The 22,275-nt window shown below is 48.8% G+C and overlaps 1 protein-coding gene across 2 annotated transcripts; it reads left to right on the plus strand.

Moving 5' to 3' along the window:
• The first annotated feature begins 3,539 nt into the window (after positions 1–3,539).
• LOC144723059 (uncharacterized) lies at positions 3,540–22,275 on the plus strand. 2 transcript variants are annotated; one of them, XM_078601601.1, is made up of 4 exons: positions 3,540–4,100; positions 19,209–19,605; positions 20,383–20,562; positions 21,179–22,275. In XM_078601601.1, the coding sequence occupies exons 1-4, from the start codon at positions 3,960–3,962 to the stop codon at positions 21,544–21,546; spliced, it is 1,086 nt and encodes a 361-aa protein (XP_078457727.1). In that variant the 5' UTR covers positions 3,540–3,959; the 3' UTR covers positions 21,547–22,275. The 2 variants fall into 2 exon arrangements, with proteins under 2 accessions (XP_078457727.1, XP_078457728.1); XM_078601602.1 differs by lacking the exon at positions 3,540–4,100 and adding an exon at positions 13,155–13,816.

The raw sequence follows: 22,275 nt of genomic DNA on the forward strand, positions 1-22,275 counted from the left end.
ATTATTAGACGCACTTTCGCCCTTTTTCCCCCAATGTTTTCAAGTAAAAGTTGGCGCTGCATCTCATCCGGTGGGCAGGTGTTATGAGACCAGATTTGGGGAGCTGTAGTGTTGCTATTAGCGGCCTTGTGTTACGAACCTGGCGATTCCCCCTTACGCGCCACGCCAGTGCCTACAACTGGTGCAAGAGTATAATAATCAAGTGTAAGCTGGTGACTTGCAACAACGTGTCCGGCTGAGTGATTTTACAAGACACTACACATACATTGATAGATGTCACAATGTCCCCCCCCCCACCTCCTCCCCACACCGTTGCCATCCCTCGACCTCACATGGATATTGATCGCCTCTCATTGCATCTGTACCAGATGTGAATCCTTCTGGTACAACCATGGGCGGCTTGTCGAACTCCGGTACTGTATGTGGTCAAAACACTGTGAAAGTGCGTGGGGGTGGAGGATATTCCCTGTTGCACCAGAAGGTGAACAGGGATATGGCTCGGACTCCTCGCCACGGCGGCTTTACCCGAAGCCTGCCCACAATAATCAATGTCCGTGATGATCGCGAACAGAGGGTCTGGGACCCAAAAGTACGACGAATAATTACAACACTAACACACGGCCGCGCGCACACACACACGTCCACATACTGCGGTCACGTACACCAAACCACATTCAGGCGGAAATACAAAAGGCAAAGATCCCCCGTGTAGCCTTTGGAGCATGTGCTGCCATCGGGTAACTGCGAAGCTCAGGTACGCACGCAAAGACAAAGATCCCCCGTGTAGCATTAACAAACTGTTGGGGCAAGTGCTGTTCGCGAACACCTATGAAGGCCGGAACGGCACACGAGGGGGTAGGTGGCCAGCCAGAGGCGTAGCTAGGGGGGGCAGGGGGGTACATATGTCCCCGGGCGCCAAGGTAAAGGGGCGCCAAAATGAGGCTTACAACGTTACATTATAACTTATTGCGACGGGCGCGGCATCCTGAAGCTACTGCACAAATATACACCTCAACCTAAAGTTTATATATCCTGCCACACACAGCCTACATGTCATGTAACTACATTTTGGTACGCGCGCCTATTAAGAACTTACATGGAAGAACGTCCCAAACAACAGACAGGCGCAATCTTTCAGCCTTAGTCACTAGCCTGTTTTTTTGGTGGCGGAAACTACGACGGCCTGAAACACGCTGGAGTGCACGATAATAATCTTTTAAAGCTATCTATGAAGGACTGGATTAACTAGTAGGGCTGCTAGACAAATTATCGGAGGACGTAACTATGACGCCTGAAACCAGAAGTGATGCAGAACAGTTACAGGCATGCATATTAAATTTTTACTTCATAGTTTTATTACATTTCTGGAATGTCATTCTTGGAAAAATGTATCGTGTTCAGAAGCGCTTACAGGATCCTACTACGAATTTCAAGGAAGCAGCAACTGATCTTGAATCTTTGGAGCATGAATTTGTCAAGCTTCGTGATGATTTGAGCCAAGTTGCTGTAGAAAACGTCAAAACAAGATGCACAGCCTGGGGGATCGATGTGGACAGAATAATTAGGCGACGTCAGAAGATGCCAGGAGAACTGGCAAGAGATGCAGGACTTTCATCAGAAGAAGAAATTGTGCGCGTTATGAAGAGCGTATTTTATCGACTTCGACAGGAGATGTCTTAACGGTTTTTACGACTAAAAGACCTGAACACAAAATTTGGATTTCTGATGGACGTCAAAACTCTTCTATCCGACACAGATGTCGATGCAATTCGTCGAAATTGCACAGATTTTGGAAATTTCTATGACACCGACATCAATGGCCACGAACTTTTCACAGAAATTGGAGATTGCAAAATGCTGCTCAGTAACCAGAATGAAGTTCTACCAGAAACTCCTTTGGATCTTCTTGGTTTTATTGTGTTTTATGGAGACGACATTTCAGAATTTGCGAATTTCACTGCAAATTTTATTAACAATAGCAGTTTCAATTGCAAGCTGTGAGCGGTCGTTCAGCAAATTGAAACTTATTTTGTCGTATTTGCGGCTTCAATGGGACAAGATCGTCTCAGCGATCTTGCTCTTCTTAGCGTTGAAAGAGAAACATTGGAAAAAACAGATTTTGATTACGTGATTGACCAGTTTGCGACAGTGAAATCAAGAAAAAATTATCTTTTGTAGACTATGTCAACCAGTCTACGACAGTGACTGAGTGAGCCATGTAATATAATTTCTATAAATTTGCTTCTTTAAATACAATGTTTCATAAAAATTTAAAGTGTTATTCCTTGTTCGATGTAATAGGAAAATGTGATTAAACGGGGGGGGGGGGGGGGGCGCCAATTTTATAGTTCGTCCCCGGGCGCAAAATATCCTAGCTACGCCTCTGTGGCCAGCGCCATGTCTCCCTAGTGGCGATGTTTTTACGCACCACACCAGATACTCATTTGAGGCCGAGTCGACCGAGGGGGGAGGGGGAGGCCCAGGACCGGTTCAGATAATCGTCACCGGTGGTGTTGGCCGCGAGCGGGAATCGAACCCTGGTCGCTGGATTCATAGCGCAGCGCGCTAACCGCTACACCGCCGCTCACACACAACCACAAGCCTACAACAACCACATAACACGCACGACACCTAACACGTGGTCGAGGTGGAGGGTGGGTGGGGTGAGTGGGGTGGGTGATCACATTTCCAATTGCAATCTTTCCCCACCGCCACGCCACCTCTCAACTTACCCCAACCCCCAACAGCCCCCTCCATCCCCATTACCCCCCCCCCAACTCCTGTTCCCAGCCCAGCGTCTCCACCTTGCCAGCCGCCTTCATGTCCGCTCACGCGATGCGTCGTTGCCGTTCACTCCCTGCCAATCGCGGCGCCACGACCTCTACCCAAGCGTGGTGCTGCTGGCCACCCACCCCCTCGTGTATCGTTCCGGCCTTCATAGGTGCTCGCTAACAGCACTTGCCCCTACAGTCTGTTATAGGCTATACGGGGGAACTTTGTTTTTTGTCTGGGTCAGTGTGTGTGTGTGCCGTGTGTGCGAGTAGGTGCTCGCTAACAGCACTTGCCCCAACAGTCTGCTGAGGCTATACGGGGGACCTTTGTCTGTGTATGTGTGCGTCTGGGTCAGTGTGTGTGAGTGTGTGCCGTGTGTTAAGTAGGTGCTTGCTAACAGCACTTGCCCCAACAGTCTGTCGAGGCTATACGGGGGACCTTTGTCTGTGTATGTGTGTGCGTCTGGGTCAGTGTGTGTGAATGTGTCTGTGTGTGACGTGTGTGTTGAGTAGGTGCTCGCTCACAGCACTTGCCCCAACAGTTTGTTGAGGCTATACGGGGGACCTTTGTCTGTGTATGCGTGTGCGAGTCTGGGTCACTGTGTGTGTGTGTCTGTGTGTGACGTGTGTGTTGAGTAGGTGCTCGCCAACAGCACTTGCCCCATCAGTCTGCTGAGGCTATACGGGGGACCTTTGTCTTTGTCGACGTGTGGGTGTGCGCATGTACTGTATGAGTGCGCGTGGTGAAGAAGGCGGTGCGCCAAGGCGGTGCGCCAATGCGGCACGGCCGGGATCGCATTCAGGGCCATGCGCTTGACGCCACAGACGGACTTGTAGACGCGCAGACAGGCGAACACTCAGGACACGTCGACTAATAGACGAATACATTGATCAATACATAGCTTGACAAATAGACAGATATACCATCGGGCGACAGAGAAGAGCACAATCAAATAGACAAAACATTAGTCAATTACTGCAGTATATAAACACAACAAATGCATAGGCACGCAAATAGCTGGACAAACCAAATTCAATTAGGCATTTCGATACATAGACATACACTGCGGATACATAGACACAAAACGGCAAATATAGCCCAAATCATCAGCAGACACGGACAACTCGGCCGGCAATCTTCCACTGCGCTTCCTCCACCCAAGGTCACGGCTACTCGGAGCGAGGTCGATGCGGCGGCACGAGGCGATGGTGCCGTGGGAGCGGCTGACGATCGCCCTCTCGGCTCTCCTGGCCATGGCTCACCTGACGCTCGCCACCTTGGCCAAGCCCATCCGTGCACTGTGCAGCGTGGTGATGGGTGGACACGAGGTGAGGAGGGAGGGGGGGTGAGTGGGCAGGTAGACGAGCGAGTTGGTGAGTGGGTGGGTGAGTGAGTGGATGAGTGAGAGAGAGTGTGGATGACACTTTAGGTGAGTGGACAGGTGAGTGGGCAGGTGAGTGGACAGGTGAGTGAGAAGGCAGCAGATTAGAGAGTGGCTGAGTGGTTCGCAGGGAAGAAAGGGTGAGCGAGTGAGAGGTGGTGGGTGAGTGGATGCGTAGATGAGTGGATGTTGAGTGAGTGATTACTCACTCAGTGATTACACACTCAACATCAGTGGGTGAGTGATTGTGTGTGAGTGAGTGGCTGGGTGATTAGCTTGCTGTACTGCTTTCTTCTGGCGAGGCCAGACAATCGAATCTCACTGCACGTGGCCCTCATTAAAGAGCAAGTCTACGACCACATGCAACTCGTTCTTACAGCGTTTGCTTTTATTAATCTCATCGTAGTTTAGATTGACCTCGTTATATTTGATAACGATAGACATCTGTATTCCCGGGTCACTCGCGATCATCAGTATTGACCTCATTGATTCTTTAAGTGCTGCCACCATCGGCTGCAGCACATGACTACCGTGTTCCCGACGTCGCAAAGCTCGATTTCCATATCAGTTTATTTGTTTAAGCAATTAGCATATTTGCTACATTGTCAACTATGGTATTGTTTAATTCGTGCTTATTTGTGTTCACAGCACCATCAGTATCCCTGTTATATTGTATTCGTCCTCTTCGGATAATTCCTTTAAAAAAATGTCATTGCTTTGGCAAATTTGTGGCATTTTTACTCGTTTCCTTGCTCAGAGACATAATGTAGGTCACAGTAGCGATGTGTTCCCGTTATTCGAATTGATAGAAAAATACAGGAAATAAAATTTGCCACGACTGTTGTTAGCACGAGGATATTTCAGGATCTGAAATTGTCCTTTAAATGCGAAATTGTGATATCCTGAATGTTTAAATCTGAAACTCATTGCTTCGCCTGAGTTTTTATGAACAATTAATGCTGTTCTGAAATTCGAGAGCAACCACGGGGCTAGAGTTGGGGCTTTGCAGATGGGTTACATTGTGTACAGCATTACCATGTTCTCTTGCATGTGATTAACGATAGGTTGTCTATTACTGCTATTTATAGAGACGCAGTTTTAAAAGCGTTTCATGTAGCCTATATCAACTTAATTAAATCCATTCACATATAATAAACATTTAATTCATGTGTTCGCCACAGTCACCCAGCCTAACTTGGTCGACGTTTTCCTTGCCTAAGATTGTATTTTTAACAATGAAGCTTTTAGTTCAGCAACCGTGTCATCAGTCTGTGTATGTACGATGTTGAACTTCTTTCGCACCGTACGTAGCCAACCGTGCTAATCAGAGGTGCGGGGGGAGGACAACAAACGAAACACAAAGGGATTAAATTAAAATATATTTTTTGGCTCAAACAATTTTGCCGATCATTCAAGTAATCGAAAGCACGCCGGGTGTATCTCCCGGCGCGGCACTTACAAAGCCCTCTCACGTGAGTTCACCACGGTTCGTCTATGATAGGCGGGTCGAGTGTGTGGTAGGGTAAAATGTGGGTCCTCTCAACTCTTCCAAGACGCCAGTGTGGAAGATGAGGCCAAAATACCCCCCAGAGGGGCCTCTCTAGAGCAGTGGTCCTCCACCGGGGCTACGTGGACCCCTGGAGGTACGTGGCAATGGGCACGTGAGTTAATTTACAACTGCGTGGACTTACTGTTTACCGTGCATGAGAGTCGTCGGTGAGTAATCGTGTATGGATCTGCAAATATAAAATAACTACGATAGCTTTTAAATGTACATTTTTAGCATAGGGCGATATTAAAGACCTTTCTAAACTCTTTGATCGTAAACGACGTGGGTTTCCAAGAGTAACCGGATCGGCTTCGTTGTAACTTTTTCACTCTGTTCATTAACGCAAATGCCATACACGTTTGTTCCTCAAAGGTTGACCAACCGACCTTCCGAAATTAGACCACATTTGTCTATATTGGTTCATTCTCGGTGTGGCATAACGTGCTCGTGACGACGAGCTGTCAACTAGACGGCCCAGGACAGTATGGTATGTGATGACTTCATTCATGAGGCTGATCGACTTTGAGAACAGGATGGTTGTGTATAGGTCAGTCGAGGTGTGAGGGTAAAGTGACCTTGGGCAGGACACGTTGCCGAAAGGGATGATGGGCGGTGGTCGAGACTAGCCATGGTGTGGCAGCCAAATTACGGAACACACCAGGGAGGATGTCTACTCTGGTGGGAGAGGGGGGGGCTAAATAAACCATCAGGAAATTGACAATGTACACGGGTATGATCACTGTAGTGCCAACATTAATTTCTTGCATACACATCCCAACGGAGCCTGACACCACCCACACGTCATTGCCAGAGGCGGTTATCGTGATTTATTATGAATTTGATGGCAAGGATTTAAAGAATTCTGCGACCTTTACAACAAGCGCTTTCAGATCCGCTTCTGCGGCCGTGTAAAACGATTTTCCTTCCGATATTAAGAAGCCACTGGAGCTATATACGTTTATATCTATATTGAATGTTTAGTTCTTTAGAACTGCCTTATGTGTTTAGGTTTATTGTCCTTCCTCCCGCACCTCCGATTAGTACGGTTGGCTACGTACCGTGCGAAAGAAGTTCAACATACATCCATACAAACACGCTTCCTTGTGGGAGGATGCTCGTTTTCCTCTGCAGTCTCGGAAAGTCAATGCTCTTGGTTGGTCAAGCTAAACAATAAAGTAAGGGCCTCTCCTCGCCATACGGGTCGTGGAGGCTTACTCGATCAAACTTCCAACACTACTGGCTAGTGGGGGTTGGTGAGGGCAGGGGGCATCTACGAGTAGGACCATAGAACTCAGAAGCACAGCAGCGACTATTTATTTTGCTGCACTGCCATCTGCTGACAAAGTAGCCACACGACGGGTTAAAACACACGCGCGACTCATGGGCGCTCGCTCATCCAAGCACTGTCCAGGCTCAAGATTGCTTAAGCTTCTGACATCTGACGCGATCGGGCACATTCAGGGTGATTGAGTCGTAAGCTTTGATTTGAACAAGTCCATTAATTTATCCTACTGTTGATCGCAAACATATTGGATTTCTAAGTCTACAACATCACACATGTGCAAACAGTTTTACCAGACAGAACACTCACTTGCCAATTTACTTTTTTTATATATATCAGATGTCTCTTCATGCAGTGCGTTTGCTAATAGAATCTGGCAACTCAGCAGCATTTATTTTACAAGCCTGAATGCTGATGAGATCCATACGTTCTAAACAAGTGCAGAGTTCGATTGCTTTAAAAAAATGCTGCAGGATAATATTGGTCTGGAAAGCCAATTAAATAGGCTGATGGATGTGGAGATTCATTACCGAGTTCTATATAAATATATGTATACTCATCTCTTTACGGGTGGTCTCAACAGTTCTTTGTGTTGTGCAAGTGTTACATAATTTACATCACTCGTGGATGGCAATATCAACAGATCTCATTGTCTCCAATTGTAAGTAAAATTATATTTTAGTCAGTCAGCCTGTTGGCTTTTCAGACAAAGGTTATCCAGCAGCCGTTGTTGTGCAAGTGTTACATAATTTACATCACTCGTGGATGGCAATATCAACAGATCTCATTGTCTCCAATTGTAAGTAAAATTATATTTTAGTCAGTCAGCCTGTTGGCTTTTCAGACAAAGGTTATCCAGCAGCCGTTGTTGTGCAAGTGTTACATAATTTATGTCACTCGTGGATGGCAATATCAACAGAACTCATTGTCTCCAATTGTAAATAAATTATATTTTAGTCAATCAGCCTGTTGGCTTTTTAGACAGAGGCTATCCAGCAGCCGTTGTTTAAATACACAAACTCTGGAGCAGTTTCAACGTCCATTGTCTTAGAAGCAGGCAGGCTTTTTAAAAACATACAGCTGAGTTTCTTGGCAATACTAACTTGTTTATCCAGGAAAGCCACACTGAAACCAAGGACTGTTTTGCACGAAGATCCAGCTACATTGAAATTTTTTTATTTTCATGTTTTTCAGCCAATTGATCTCGAATGTTTATACACATTGAAGGAAACAAGAGCATCCGGAGAAACCCCACATGGATGGACACGAGTTCACTTGCTCAGTTTAACACGTAGTGGAGAAGTCACGAGCCACCACTGCTTTCTGGACTCATTTCTTGCACACCGGCGAATTAGCAGATGCACGTGGGGGCAGTGTAGCCACGCTTTGTACGCAGGGCCGGATTAAAATTTTGTAGGCCCCTGGGCGACAGGTACTTTGAGCACCCCCCCCCCCCCCCATAATATTTTCAAAAGGAAAACAAAGTTAAAGAAAAAGAAAGTTTATTTTTACAAGGCTAACAACAAATAAAATTCAGCATTCACAAGTGAAATAACTTTTCACTTAATCTCTGGATGCCCTCCAGCTGGCAGAGGCCCCTGGGCTGCAGCACCTAAAGGCCCCGTGCCTTAATCCGGCCCTGCTTGTACACCAACCGCGAATTTAATTGGCGCGACATATTTCTCCGGAATTCGCTGTTTCGTTGCTTGTGCGGAGGCAGACGCTGCCTGCGCTGCTACGTGTGCCTCCCGTAAATGCGATTGGGGAGTGACGAAAGGACTCTGGCTAAGACGGGGCTTGGGACGGAATTTGTGCCAAATGGTGTGTTCAATAGGCGGCACGGGGTCTCGCTCATACATAATAATAAGAAGAAAAAGTAGAAAATCCTGTGGACACGCTGGGAGCAACTCTGTATGCCGTCAGTTATGTTCAGATTCGAATCAGTCTGCTCCTCTCCTGTGGCGTGGCTTAGCAAGGCTTAGGAAGTACGATTTGGTTGTTTCACCATCTCATCAGTCTGCTGGTGATTGGGGAGATGCGCAGCTTCTTTGTCCCCATGATGTTACAGACATCCAGCAGCAATTGAGAAGGTCAATGTCGACCCTGATCTGTTAGTAATAGCTCAGGAGGCCCCTTTTTAATCACGTACCCATTGATTGAAAGCTTTCGCTATGATCTGTGCAGTTTGATCTGCTATCGGGCAGTAAGTAAAATACTCAATGCCAAATAGCAACAAAGATTTCCTCCTCGGAGTGCAGGGAAAACGTCCAAGAAAATCCAGGGCGACCAGCTCATTTACCCCAGACCCTGTAATGGACTGCAGGGGCATCACAACATGAAAGGACACATTTACGACCGTGTGGGGTGGAGTGATGCTAAATAACTGTGTCCCAGGGGTGCTGAGCATGCCAAGTTATGGAGGAAATTGAACAATCGATCAGCTTCTTTGTGCGAGCCGCCAGTCCGTGGGTGTCAACCGTCGATCAACAAACAGCATTGAGGATGTGTCAGTATTGTCAAGACGGGAGCTGTTGCCTGTCTTGGATAACGGTTTTACAAAAACACTGCGCATGCACAGGCAGCGGTGGCCTACAGGCATGACAGCAAGTCTGCTCGTCGTAATCCCTTTCCGTGCCCTTACCCGCGCCTCCCACTCACTATCCACTCATCCGGTGATCGATCAGTAGCGGCCAATTGCGTAAAGCCACTGACCAGGATTTCACTTTGACGGCCACTGCAGCCTGACAGCTGAACTAAACCTAAACTATTTTTATTTTACCAGGTAATTTTTATTTAACCAGAAGCGACCTGGCCATATATTTGCTAACTATTCTAAACGCATGTTTCTAAAAGAGGGCCCAGAGAATTATCCACACGACCACAAGGAAAACATGCAAACTCCAAATATAGAAGCATCTGGTTTGGGATCGAACCCACGACCTCCTGTATACTAGGCGAGAGAGTTAACATCTTGCCACCACGGCACCTAGGTGACACGGAACTGCAGGTCCCATCGTAACGTTAGGGCTGTCGGTGCATGCTGCGTATGGCGAGTTATCTTGACAGGTACGCAAAAAAACGTGTCTTTGGCGGGGGTTGTGTTCTTGCAAATAGCCACAATCGGCAAATCCGCGATCCGCAAATTCAAATGCATCATGGGGCAAATAGGGTTTGGTTCACGGTTCATAAAACGACACCCCCTCCTTTTGTTAGGGGTGGGGCTGGGTGGGGAGGGGCTGGGTGGGGAGGGGCTGGGTGGGGAGGGTGGGGAGGGTGGGAGGGGTGGGGCTGACTGGGGAGGTGCTAGTCACCCCGTGGTGCCCTTATAAAACTCAACGTTTAACCTACTCACGCCGGCTTGTGCCCGCTCTCACAGTCGAGCATATTTGCGGAATACACCACGCCGCCGTTGACCCTGGCCATTGACCGAGCAACCCAACGTTCCTACCAGCTCCCTCCGCAGGAATGTGTTAAAGTGCGGAGTTACTAGCCAACTCGACACTAACCCTGACCCCAACCACACTAGCCAATCAAAAACTAGCCTTAATTCTAATCATATTAACCCTCGCCACACGAGCCAGCCAGACACCCGTCCGAACTCTATGCAACCAGATTCTAGTCCGACCTCTTGTTCACACGAGAACCTTCCACTCACCATACGAGCCAGACACTGGCCCTAACCATAAACTCGCCAAGAAAGGGGTCGTCCATAAATGACGTCACGCACATAGGGGGGGGGGGGGGGGGTCAGACATTTGTGACGATGTGTGACGAAGGGAGGGGGTTTAGAAATGTGACGTCACATCAAAATGCGCAACTTTAAATAAATATAGACAACACGTTCTACTTAAATAGACTTTTTGATAAATGTTTTATCCTCCAACATCAGAGTGCAGCGCCACATTAAATACGCACTACAACGATAATAATTTAAAGCGATTTGAAACATGTTTTATTTGGGGGGGGGGCAGAGCTTTGTGACGTCATATTTGAGGGGGGGGGGGGGGTCTGATTTTTTGTGACGCCGTGTGACGAAGTCACACTGCGTCAAAAATCGTCCCAAATCGCGTGACGTCATTTATGGACGGCCCCAAACCGACGAGTATACTCGCGCAATCTCTAACCACACGAGCCAACCACATCCTAACTCTAACCCCAGGCAACCAGCTGGCCCTAACCCTTGCCTCGTGATAGGCATCGGGTGGCAGGGATCAGTGCCACAAAGTGGTACGTATTTTATTCACCCCAGAAGAGATGATAGGCTGCGCCGTCGGACTACAAAAACACATCTATAGATCTTAATTCAGTTGTATGATTTAGAAAAGGGAAATTTGCGAGCATCTATTAAGGCTGGTGTGGCACGAAGGTGATTTGTATGTGTCCAGAAGCGCCTCTCCGTAGCCACCTTTGTCTGCCCGGTGCTGATTCCAACACAGACACACACACACATCCTCTGCTTCACAGTGTTCCGTAAACATTGAGACGCAAATATTAAAAGCGTGGCTTCAGGCAATGCAATTACACACAGATTACACACAGTACTGTACACAGTGTTTCAGGTCAATATATATAACAGTGTGTGCCAACCACGAACACGACCTTGCATCAAGGTCGTAATTATAACAGAAATTGGGAGGGACACATCCCCCCCCCTCCAACATTCAAACATGCTCAAAATGTCCCCCCCAATATATTTCTACAAAAAATATTTTACAAAAATTGTTATGCTATGTCAATAAAAACAACAATTTGCTAAACCTTGGCCACAATATCTGGACTTGTCTTCATATAACAATGCATAGATTTCTGTTTATATGATCGTGGTTATGGTTGTACTTTATTAATCCCTAATCTCTGCCATTACATACAATGAAACAAGAAAAGGGAAAAATTAAAAACAGAGCAATGTAATACAATACACTATTAGACGTTATTGTTTTTAAAAAAAATCCATCCCATGTGGTAGTGATTTTTTAATATTTTAGGCAGGAAATTAGTTTTCAAATTTAGATTTTTTTTTCTGGGGGGCGGGGACCCCTAGACCCTCTGGACGATTTGGTCCCCCCCAATGTTGACTCCATGGCTACGGCCTTGGTTTGCATATATTTCTCAAATATGTCCTGGACTTCTTGGGTTTTATGCGCAACATTCAAAGAGCCTCCCAAGGCGATTCCATTAAACGTCACATCCAGTTACAAACTATTATTTTTCGTCGCCTAAGAAGTGCTCAACATCCCTGAATTGAAAAAAAACATTTGGTCTCCCAACATACGCTTAGGTAATGGCATCCATTGCGGCTCTTCAAGGACCGCTCCGTGATGTTATTTATTAAGGAGAACCACGCCGTCTCGTGTTCACCACAGTGCCATTGCAGCTCTTGAAATACTGACGCTTTTTGTTTTGACCGAATTCGAACAAAAAAATTATTGTTATTTAGATTGCCAAAACCTCTGTCCATTGCCATACCTGTCAACCTCTGATCAGTGCCCTACCTAATTACAGACCAATTCAGACCTTATTGGTCACCCAGTGCCCTTATACATCTCAACGTTCATCCTACAAAGTCCCATCACATGGGAGAAACTCAAACAAATAGACAAAAAAATGTTGCCCATATTGAAACGTCTGTACACACCGTATGGACCTGAAAACGCAATTTCCCTTGACAAGAATACGTGGTATAAACCGTATAGTACTCTTGGTTCTTTCGGTAAAGTCACGTAGGTAAAAATAATAATAAATACAAAATAAAAGATGAAAATAAATAAAATTAATAAACCGTATAGGTTGACAGCGATGCATTGATGTATTCTCCCGATTTTCTGACGCACTTTTCCCCACCTGTATTTTCAATAAATTAAAACGTTGGTGGTGCGTCTTATAATCCGGTAGGGTGTGTGTATGAGACCAGATTTTATATAATTATATTGACCAGGTACTATTACATGGGGATGCGTCTTACTTTTCAGTGCGTCTTATAATCCGGTTCGTATGCCCGGGGTGTGTTTCACTTTTTTTGACCACGGGGTCACAAGATTTGGGGTGCGTTTTATTATCCGGCGCGTGTGTCTAGATGTGACCAGATTTGTACAACTTTATTGATCCCCGGAATTTATTACATTTGGGGTGTGCGTCTTATAATCCGGTAAGTTGTACGTGCGTTCATGAGACCAGATTTAATTGCTTTTAATCGACCACCGGAGGCACGATTGCATTTGAGGTGCGTCTTATAATCCGGTGCGTCTTATAATCCGGACTAAAGGCGTTGTTTTGAATTCAACTCAACACACGTGCGGTTATTCGCAGCGAGCGATAACCGCCCACGGCCACCCAGCACCACCCAACGTGGGCGGGGTGATGCCACCGACTCGGCCAATAACACAACGGGATTATGGCTCTGCAGATATTCAGCTTCTGTCTTTGTTACCAGCGCCAGAAATAAGAAAGTAAAATTTCAACGACCACTCGTGTTAGCGAGACCAGCCGCCGCCCTTCGGTACACTGGCCTCGTTTTTGTTACGCAGTTACACACGGTCTCGCCTCCGCAGCGATGAGAAACTATCATGATCGTAATCAATGAGTGCACACCGATTCGTAACTCCAGTCAGTTGCTGTTGTGGTACACGCGCGTTAACGTTGCAGTGGTAGTACACACTCCGCTGATACTGAACAAGGGATATTCCGACAAGCAAGCCGTAAACAACACACAACAACACCAACCAGGGAGGATCTTGTGTGGAAGGTGATGGTGGTGGTGTTGCAACTTGCTTCGCTCTCAAAGCCCACGGCAACATATTGTCGACCCTGGATGGTCATGACCCACGCAATCAAGGTGAGAAGATTTCGATTTAAAGCTTTCGTGACTGCAGGGATTCGTCTTCTTGGTTCTTGCGGTAAAGTCACGTAGAAGGGAAGTAATAAAATAATAATAAAAATAAAACATAATAAAATTATTATCACGACGTTTCGGCCACAACGCAAGCAGCCGTCCTCAGGTGAAGAACAGGTCTGTCGGAAAGACAGTGTCTAAAATGTCTTTCCGACAGACCTGTTCTTCACCTGAGGACGGCTGCTTGCGTTGTGGCCGGAACGTCGTGAGAATTATTTTATCATGTTTTATTTGTATTATTGTATTATTTCCCTTCTACGTGACTTTACCGAAAGAACCAAGAAGAAGGTGAGAAGAGACGATAGGTAATTTCTCCTCGTGGTTGGTGGTGGTGCTGGCGGTGGGGAGTTCCTCCTCTGCGTTCGCAGGTCTCTTTCAGCCAGAGGCCAGACGCTCATTCACCGATGGAATTGGCCAAACGCTCCAACGTGGCAGGAAACATCCTGCAACTTAGTATTGAGGCTCAAATGAGGGCTTTCTCAGTTCAAAGGCATTTGCTGTACTGTCGTAGATTGCTGCTTAGGCTTGTTGTCACTGGAAGTTGTGGCACTTGATAATTCGTACGGGGAAAATGTATGCGCCTCCACGTGGAGTGGGTGTCGCTTGAGAACGTTGTGTGGATTTCACTGATTTAAGGGATGTTGTGGTTACGTGTGCAGGGGTGGAAGCCTCCAATTGGAAGAAGGTTCCAACAATGTGTAGAGAAATGTCGGACGTGATGTTTGTCCCATTGCTGTGTTTCTCCGGCATTGGGAGCTTGTTATAAAGCAGAATTGGACAAACATTCCGATGCAGGATCTTCATGTAAGAAAGGTCCAGAAACTCAGAAAGGGTCTCCTGGGTAAATAAACTTATTTAAAAACAAACTTTAGGTTTTTTTAGGTTTACACTATTGTTTCAATCAGTGTTCTTTATTCCATTGGTTCGTTAAAAAAATACTTTGGAAATGTGCGACTCCCCCAAACAAGACAAGATGTTTCTCTGCTTCCTATTTTGTCTAATCAATACGTGTAGGTCGCACGACTGCAACTTGGTCCCAATGTTGAAAACGATCCCAATATTACAAAATTACATGCAAATTACTCACTCAAATGGGACCGCGTATAACAATATGGGCCCCTACTGTGAATACTTGGTAGGACCCTGCTGAAAAAAGTATTTTGAGACTCAGTGAGGCTTTCCTTGGGTAAACAAGCGTAGTAATAACAATGCCGTACAATTAAATACGTTTAATACAGGTAGAAACAACAGGTTCCACACTGCCCACCAGGGATTATTTGTCTGTCTGTCGTGCATATTTGTCTGTCGTGCACGAATGCGCTGTCCAACCAAGTTTCTACCTGCCCACTCCGAAGGAACGTGTTTTGAAATCAGCTCCACGAGACAGATTTCATACGCTCACAAACGGCTGTAACGAAAGACGCCACTAAACACAGCATAATCATAATAGAATACATCAAGTTATTTCCACTACATCGCACGTCACCGGGAAACTTGTTGAATGTTATTTTCTTTTAACGAGTTAATCTCTGTGGTTCGTTTCAGCCCTTCAAACTTGTGCGCGTCGAGTTTCAAAACAGCTTAACATAGCCCAGGGGCTGGCAGCTGCCCTTCGGATACGGTTATATGTGTCCTCAAATAAATGTAATGTGTGTCGCTGTGACCCAGTTATTGGTTGGAAACCCACCAAGCGAGGCTTTTATTGTACACAAATTCCATCGTAGAGTAACATCGCTCGTTATGTTCAAGATAATGATTATGGATTTTGGAGAATTTAGTTAAAAAATAATTTTAAATGGTTATTATTTATGGCCCTTTGTCAAGCCACTGCCACACAAAGCGCCTCCCCGCCCATTATCGGTCGTGGGGGTTGTTCGCCCATACTTCACCACGCTGGACAGAGAGCTCTTTGGTGATGGGCCGAAGACCGGATCGGACATCACACACGGCTAGATGATGATGATGATGATTTCGGCTCACCGGGTTTAGAGTTCACTGTGAGAACCACAGCGGCAAAACAGCTCCACACCCCTTGCACTGTAAATGCACATCCGTCTTTTTTTTATAGCTGACTACTCCTGCCCGCGAGCTCTGGCTTGTGACAGATCGTTGATGATTCTTGCAATGCGGTGGTTCTCAAACTCGTTGTTATGGAACCAACCCGCCTACCCCCACCCCCCTCCAGTTAAGAACCTGGTCCACGTGACCCCCTCCCCGCCCGCAATAACGCAGCTAAGCTTAACCGAGCTAAAATACAAAGATGTAATAACATGTTCACGTCTGTAGCCAACGCAGCAAAAACACGCTTTGTGTTTGAGGGTGTTCGTGGGCCACGATCCAGACAGCGTACTGTGTGGCCACGCTTGTGTTTGTGTTTGAGGATTGTTAGTGGGCCATGATTAAGACAGCGTACTGTGTGGACACGCTTGTGTTTGTGGTGAGGGTGTGAGTTGGCCACGATCCAGACAGCGTACTGTGTGGACACGCTTGTGTTTGTGTTTGAGGATTGTTAGTGGGCCATGATTAAGACAGCGTACTGTGTGGACACGCTTGTGTTTGTGGTGAGGGTGTGGGTGGGCCACGATCCAGACAGCGTACTGTGTGGACACGCTTGTGTTTGTGGTGAGGGTGTGAGTGGGCCACGATCCAGACAGCGTACTGTGTGGACACGCTTTGTGTTTGTGGTGAGGGTGTGAGTGGGCCACGATCCAGACAGCGTACTGTGTGGACACGCTTGTGTTTATGGTGAGGGTGTGAGTGGGCCACGATCCAGACAGCGTACTGTGTGGACACGCTTGTGTTTGTGGTGAGGGTGTGAGTGGGCCACGATCCAGACAGCGTACTGTGTGGACACGCTTGTGTTTGTGGTGAGGGTGTGAGTGGGCCACGATCCAGACAGCGTACTGTGTGGGCACGCTTGTGTTTATGGTGAGGGTGTGAGTGGGCCACGATCCAGACAGCGTACTGTGTGGACACGCTTGTGTTTGTGGTGAGGGTGTGAGTGGGCCACGATCCAGACAGCGTACTGTGTGGACACGCTTGTGTTTGTGGTGAGGGTGTGAGTTGGCCACGATCCAGACAGCGTACTGTGTGGACACGCTTGTGTTTGTGGTGAGGGTGTGAGTGGGCCACGATCCAGACAGCGTACTGTGTGGGCACGCTTGTGTTTGTGGTGAGGGTGTGAGTGGGCCACGATCCAGACAGCGTACTGTGTGGACACGCTTGTGTTTGTGGTGAGGGTGTGGGTGGGCCACGATCCAGACAGCGTACTATGTGGACACGCTTTGTGTTTGTGGTGAGGGTGTGAGTGGGCCACGATCCAGACAGCGTACTGTGTGGACACGCTTGTGTTTGTGGTGAGGGTGTGAGTGGGCCACGATCCAGACAGCGTACTGTGTGGACACGCTTGTGTTTGTGGTGAGGGTGTGAGTGGGCCACGATCCAGACAGCGTACTGTGTGGACACGCTTGTGTTTGTGGTGAGGGTGTGAGTGGGCCACGATCCAGACAGCGTACTGTGTGGACACGCTTGTGTTTGTGGTGAGGGTGTGAGTGGGCCACGATCCAGACAGCGTACTGTGTGGGCACGCTTGTGTTTTATAGCGTGTGCATAGTCAGCCAGTCAGCCTACTACTCCCTTAACCTGTAGAGCCTGGCTGGATCTACCCCATGAATTTCCTGCCCACAGGGCTTCAATGTGCAACGGGTCTGCCAGCAAGCGCCGTGGAATCCCATCATCGTCGTTACCAGCTCCCCTGCGTGCTTTTTGCCGATGACGGCCCCCTCTGTTTTGTCATGTACAGCGAGCACCCCGCTCGATGACTTGGTGGCTTGACAAAGAGGGTGGATTGACCCACCGTTGCGAGCCCACGGAGGGCTATGGGCCATACTTCACCATGCCTCTCAGTGCTCGTAGTCGTGGGCAGCGTTTAGAGAGTACCGTGCAACAATTTGATTATTGCCTTCACCCGCCCGACGAAAGCCATGCTAACCCCCCCCCGTCCGCCCACCGTCGTCGAATTGAAAAACAGTGATGATCAACATTGACTGACTTGGACGCTTGCCAAGTGGGTCAAAGCCACAGACGTGAAACATAGAAAGTCGCGCCCGACTAACACCGAGCCATCGCCAAACGTTTGCTGCCGCCTGTGGACACCTGGTAAACAGGGAGACACCTGGTAAACAGGGACACACCTGGTAAACAGGGACACACCTGGTAAACAGGGACACCTGGTAAACAGGGAGACACCTGGTAAACAGGGACACCTGGTAAACAGGGACACCTGGTAAACAGGGACACCTGGTAAACAGGGACACACCTGGTAAACAGGGACACACCTGGTAAACAGGGACACCTGGTAAACAGAGAGACACCTGGTAAACAGGGACACACCTGGTAAACAGGGACACACCTGGTAAACAGGGACACCTGGTAAACAGGGAGACACCTGGCAAACAGGGAGACACCTGGTAAACAGGGACACCTGGTAAACAGGGACACCTGGTAAACAGGGAGACACCTGGTAAACAGGGAGACACCTGGTAAACAGGGAGACACCTGGTAAACAGAGACACCTGGTAAACAGGAAGACACCTGGTAAACAGGGAGACACCTGGTAAACAGGGAGACACCTGGTAAACAGGGAGACACCTGGTAAACAGGGAGACACCTGGTAAACAGGGAGACACCTGGTAAACAGGGAGACACCTGGTAAACAGGGACACACCTGGTAAACAGGGAGACACCTGGTAAACAGAGACACCTGGTAAACAGGAAGACACCTGGTAAACAGAGACACCTGGCAAACAGGGAGACACCTGGTAAACAGGGAGACACCTGGTAAACAGGGACACACCTGGCAAACAGGGACACACCTGGTAAACAGGGAAACTTTTCATAAACTTTGCTTGCTGCCGTGGTCCTTATCCTTTCCTCGTGATCTTCGTGAACAATTGATAACTGCGCAGCACAGATGGCTGGGGAAAGGAAGTCCCAGACTATGGATGCAACAGAGGAGAATGAGTGACCTCCTTACTGATCGAAGGCTCAATGGGCCTTCTGCCTACAACCTTGTATATTCACAGTATATGTTTAATTATATTGACGGTGGAGCGTCGACACAGTGGCTGCACTCTGTGCTGTGGACCTATCAACCCGCGGTGTATTCCCGCCCGCAGATAACTGATATCGGTGATTTCGCGACGAAAATGACAAACGAGGCGTAACCGCCGAACCAAACGCACGCTCCAACCAAACCGAGGAGCTGCCACTCATCACCGATGTCCCCACCGTAATCCGTGGCCTCCCCTCCTTCCCATCCGATTTCGATTTGCAGCGCCGAGCGATGAGCGGCACTCGCGGCGACGGTGACAGCAACTCGGCGAAGTCGAACGTCTTCTTGCACGCGCTGGACAACGGCTTCACGCTGCACGCGCTCCCCGGCGAGGACGCCAACGGCGGCGTCGTCTTGGGGGCCGGCGATCCGACGGCGCCGGCGGCGATGCCGCGGCAAGCGCGCCCGTCGGCGCGGCCGCTCGCCGTGTTCCTGCCGTGGCTCGGCGCGCGTCCGCAAGCCGCGCAGCGCTACCGCGACCTGTACCATGCCCTGGGCATGGACGTGTTCACCGTGGAGAGCCACGTCAGCCACTTCCTGTGGCCGCGCTCGGGGATTGTGCGAGCGCGGCGCGCGCTGGAGCTGCTCGCGACGGAGCCGCGGCTAACGGGAGGCGACGGTACGCGGGCACGACGGTGACGGGCACACGCGTGTGCGTGCGTGCTCGTGTGTGTGGGTGCTGTCGTGATTAGGCGTCGTACTCCTGCGTGGGACGCGTCTGCTGCGCTGCGATGGTCGGCACACCTCGACTTGTAAATCTAGAGGTCGCCGGTTCGGTTCGGTTCGATTCTCGCTGCTCGACAGTTGAAGCAATGCTCAGGATTCTTTCCGTCAATGAGTACGTTTGAGAACCTGGTTTAATATACGGCTTAAGTAAAATAAACCTGGATTTTTATATGTATCGTAGCTTAATAATTATATATATCTCAGGAAATAAAAACATCGAATGGGTTAGGTTGGATGACAGCAGCACAGTCTAGTGTGATAAACATTACAGTCAATGTCAACTACATCCCTGTGTTGCTATTGCGCAGCACACGGTGACACAGCACTGGCTTGCAAGTGTGCATGGGCCTGTCAGCATTCGTGTGAAATCCAAATTGGGTGATGCCAATAGTCGTATTAACGCAGCCGCAGTATTAACCGGGGCGACCGGTGCTTTGAACCGCAAAACCTCTGCAAGAAGTAGCAAACCTGCTACCGCTTGGCCTCATCACCGCCCATCTTCCACATCTGCAAGGTTTTTTTTGTTTGTTTATTCCAGGATGGCCACCGCACACCCCCTCCCCCCACCACCCGACCCCATCCCTCGTCACCCCGGATGACGCTGGTTGAACTTCTTTCGCACCGTGCGTAGCCAACCATGCTAATGGGTTGTTCCCGCGTTGCTCCGCAGGCTCGCCGGAGGGCGGCCGCCCCCTCTACGTGCACGCCATGTCGGTGGGCGCCTACATGTTCAGCCTCATGCTGCTCGTCGCCCAAGGCGAGCCCGGGCGCTACGGCGCCATCATCGGCCGCGTCCGCGCCCAGGTGTTTGACAGCATGGTCGCCGGCAGCCTCGAACACATGGCCAAAGGTGCGTGAGTGAGCCCGGCTCTCCAATCGTGAATGTGAGGGATGGTGGATGACACAGATTCGTGAAACTCCCTACCTACCCGCAGGCATCGAGGTGAGCCAACATCTGCAACAAGTAGCAAACGCGAACATTGAAACGACATGAATCTAAGCAATTTATAGGGTAAGTAGGTGGAGGCGAAGGCTGAGAGGCGATGGATACGCGAAAGAACAGATGATGCTGTTGTGGCGATAGAAGAGTGATGAGGATCGACTTAACCCCTTTCCCGCTCCAAGATATCTGCAAATTGCAGGGTGGTGTCCCATTCACCGCTGAATCTCGGAACGCGCAAGCGGCTGAGCGTTGATTGTATTTAGAGAACTGTAGCGACACGACCGCACTCCACGATAGCTGGTGCCAAACTGTGCCACACGCCCCTCCCGCATGGCCTTGTGGGAGACACAGTACCGCTAAAGTAATTTTATTTTTAGTTTTTATTCCGGTTTCGTTTTGATAATGTACACATACGTCATCGAAACGGGCAAGGGTTAAAGATGGCTGTGCACGCACATCGCCCCCGTCAGAGCCTCGCGCAATCCGCGGCCTCTTTCCTGTCCCTCGCACGCGTTCGTCGCAGGCGTCTCGGTGACCTCCATGCCCTCCTACCTCAGCGGCCTCACCTACCGCTCGACGCTGGCCTACTTCAGCCTGCTGCGGCCCTACACGGTGGCCTACTACGAGGAGGCCCTGGCGGCGTTCAAGAGGGGGCCCTGCTACGCGCCCGCCCTCGTCTACTACTCGCTGGACGACAGGTTGAGCGACGCGGCCGTGGTGGACGACACGGTGGACGGCTGGCGCGGCCGCGGCCAGGAGGTGTCGTCGGTGTGCTGGGACAAGTCCCGGCACGCGGCGCACATGCGCACGCACGAGAGCGAGTACCTGGAGGCGCTGCACAGCTTCATGGCGGCGCGCGGGGTACGCCCACTGGCGCCCGCCAAGCTGTGAGCCGGAGGAGGGAGACGAAAGCGGTGGGAGATTGCGCGCGGACGAATGGTCAGCGGGATGGTGTGGTTGATCGATTCGGTCGTTTCGACCGCTAGGTTTATTTTTGAATGCGTTCCGAGTGTCCGTTTGAGTGTTCGTACGATTGTTTGAGTGTCCGATTTGATCAATTCAGTCGTTAGATGGGCAGTTCAATCGGTCGTTTGAGCCGCTCTCTTGTCATTAGTTTTGATCGTGTTCCTGATCACTTGCGTGACATTGATGTTCGATTTTTTGCTCGGTTGTCGTTTGGTTGTCATTCAAATCGGCATCTTTTGATTGCTCGATTGTTTCAAATCGCTCGTTTGATGGTCGTCCATTCGATTTGCGCGATCGTCATTATTTACTCTGCTTATGTTCGATTGCTGGATAGTTGCATAATCATAAATGGAGCATTCGTTCAATCGGCATTCCGTTGATTGCCTCATTGTTCGCTTAATTTATCACTCACCTTCTTGATCACCGTTTCGCTCACTCGATCGAGCGTCGTTAAGCGGAAACAACTTTCCCATAAATAATTTAACGATGAAATTAGTCTCGATATGATGTACTACTACTACGCACACACAGTGAGATGGCGGGACAAATAACTGAGGGTACGCCACCGCGTTACTGTATCATTCCGTGGACTGTCTCGCTGGAGCACTCAGCCGCGCATCTCAATAAAGTAGTTCGTCATCAACTGCTCAGAAA

The sequence above is a fragment of the Lampetra planeri genome, chromosome 16 (assembly GCF_965212315.1).
Source record: "Lampetra planeri chromosome 16, kcLamPlan1.2.h2, whole genome shotgun sequence".
NCBI classification, from domain to species: domain Eukaryota; kingdom Metazoa; phylum Chordata; class Hyperoartia; order Petromyzontiformes; family Petromyzontidae; genus Lampetra; species Lampetra planeri.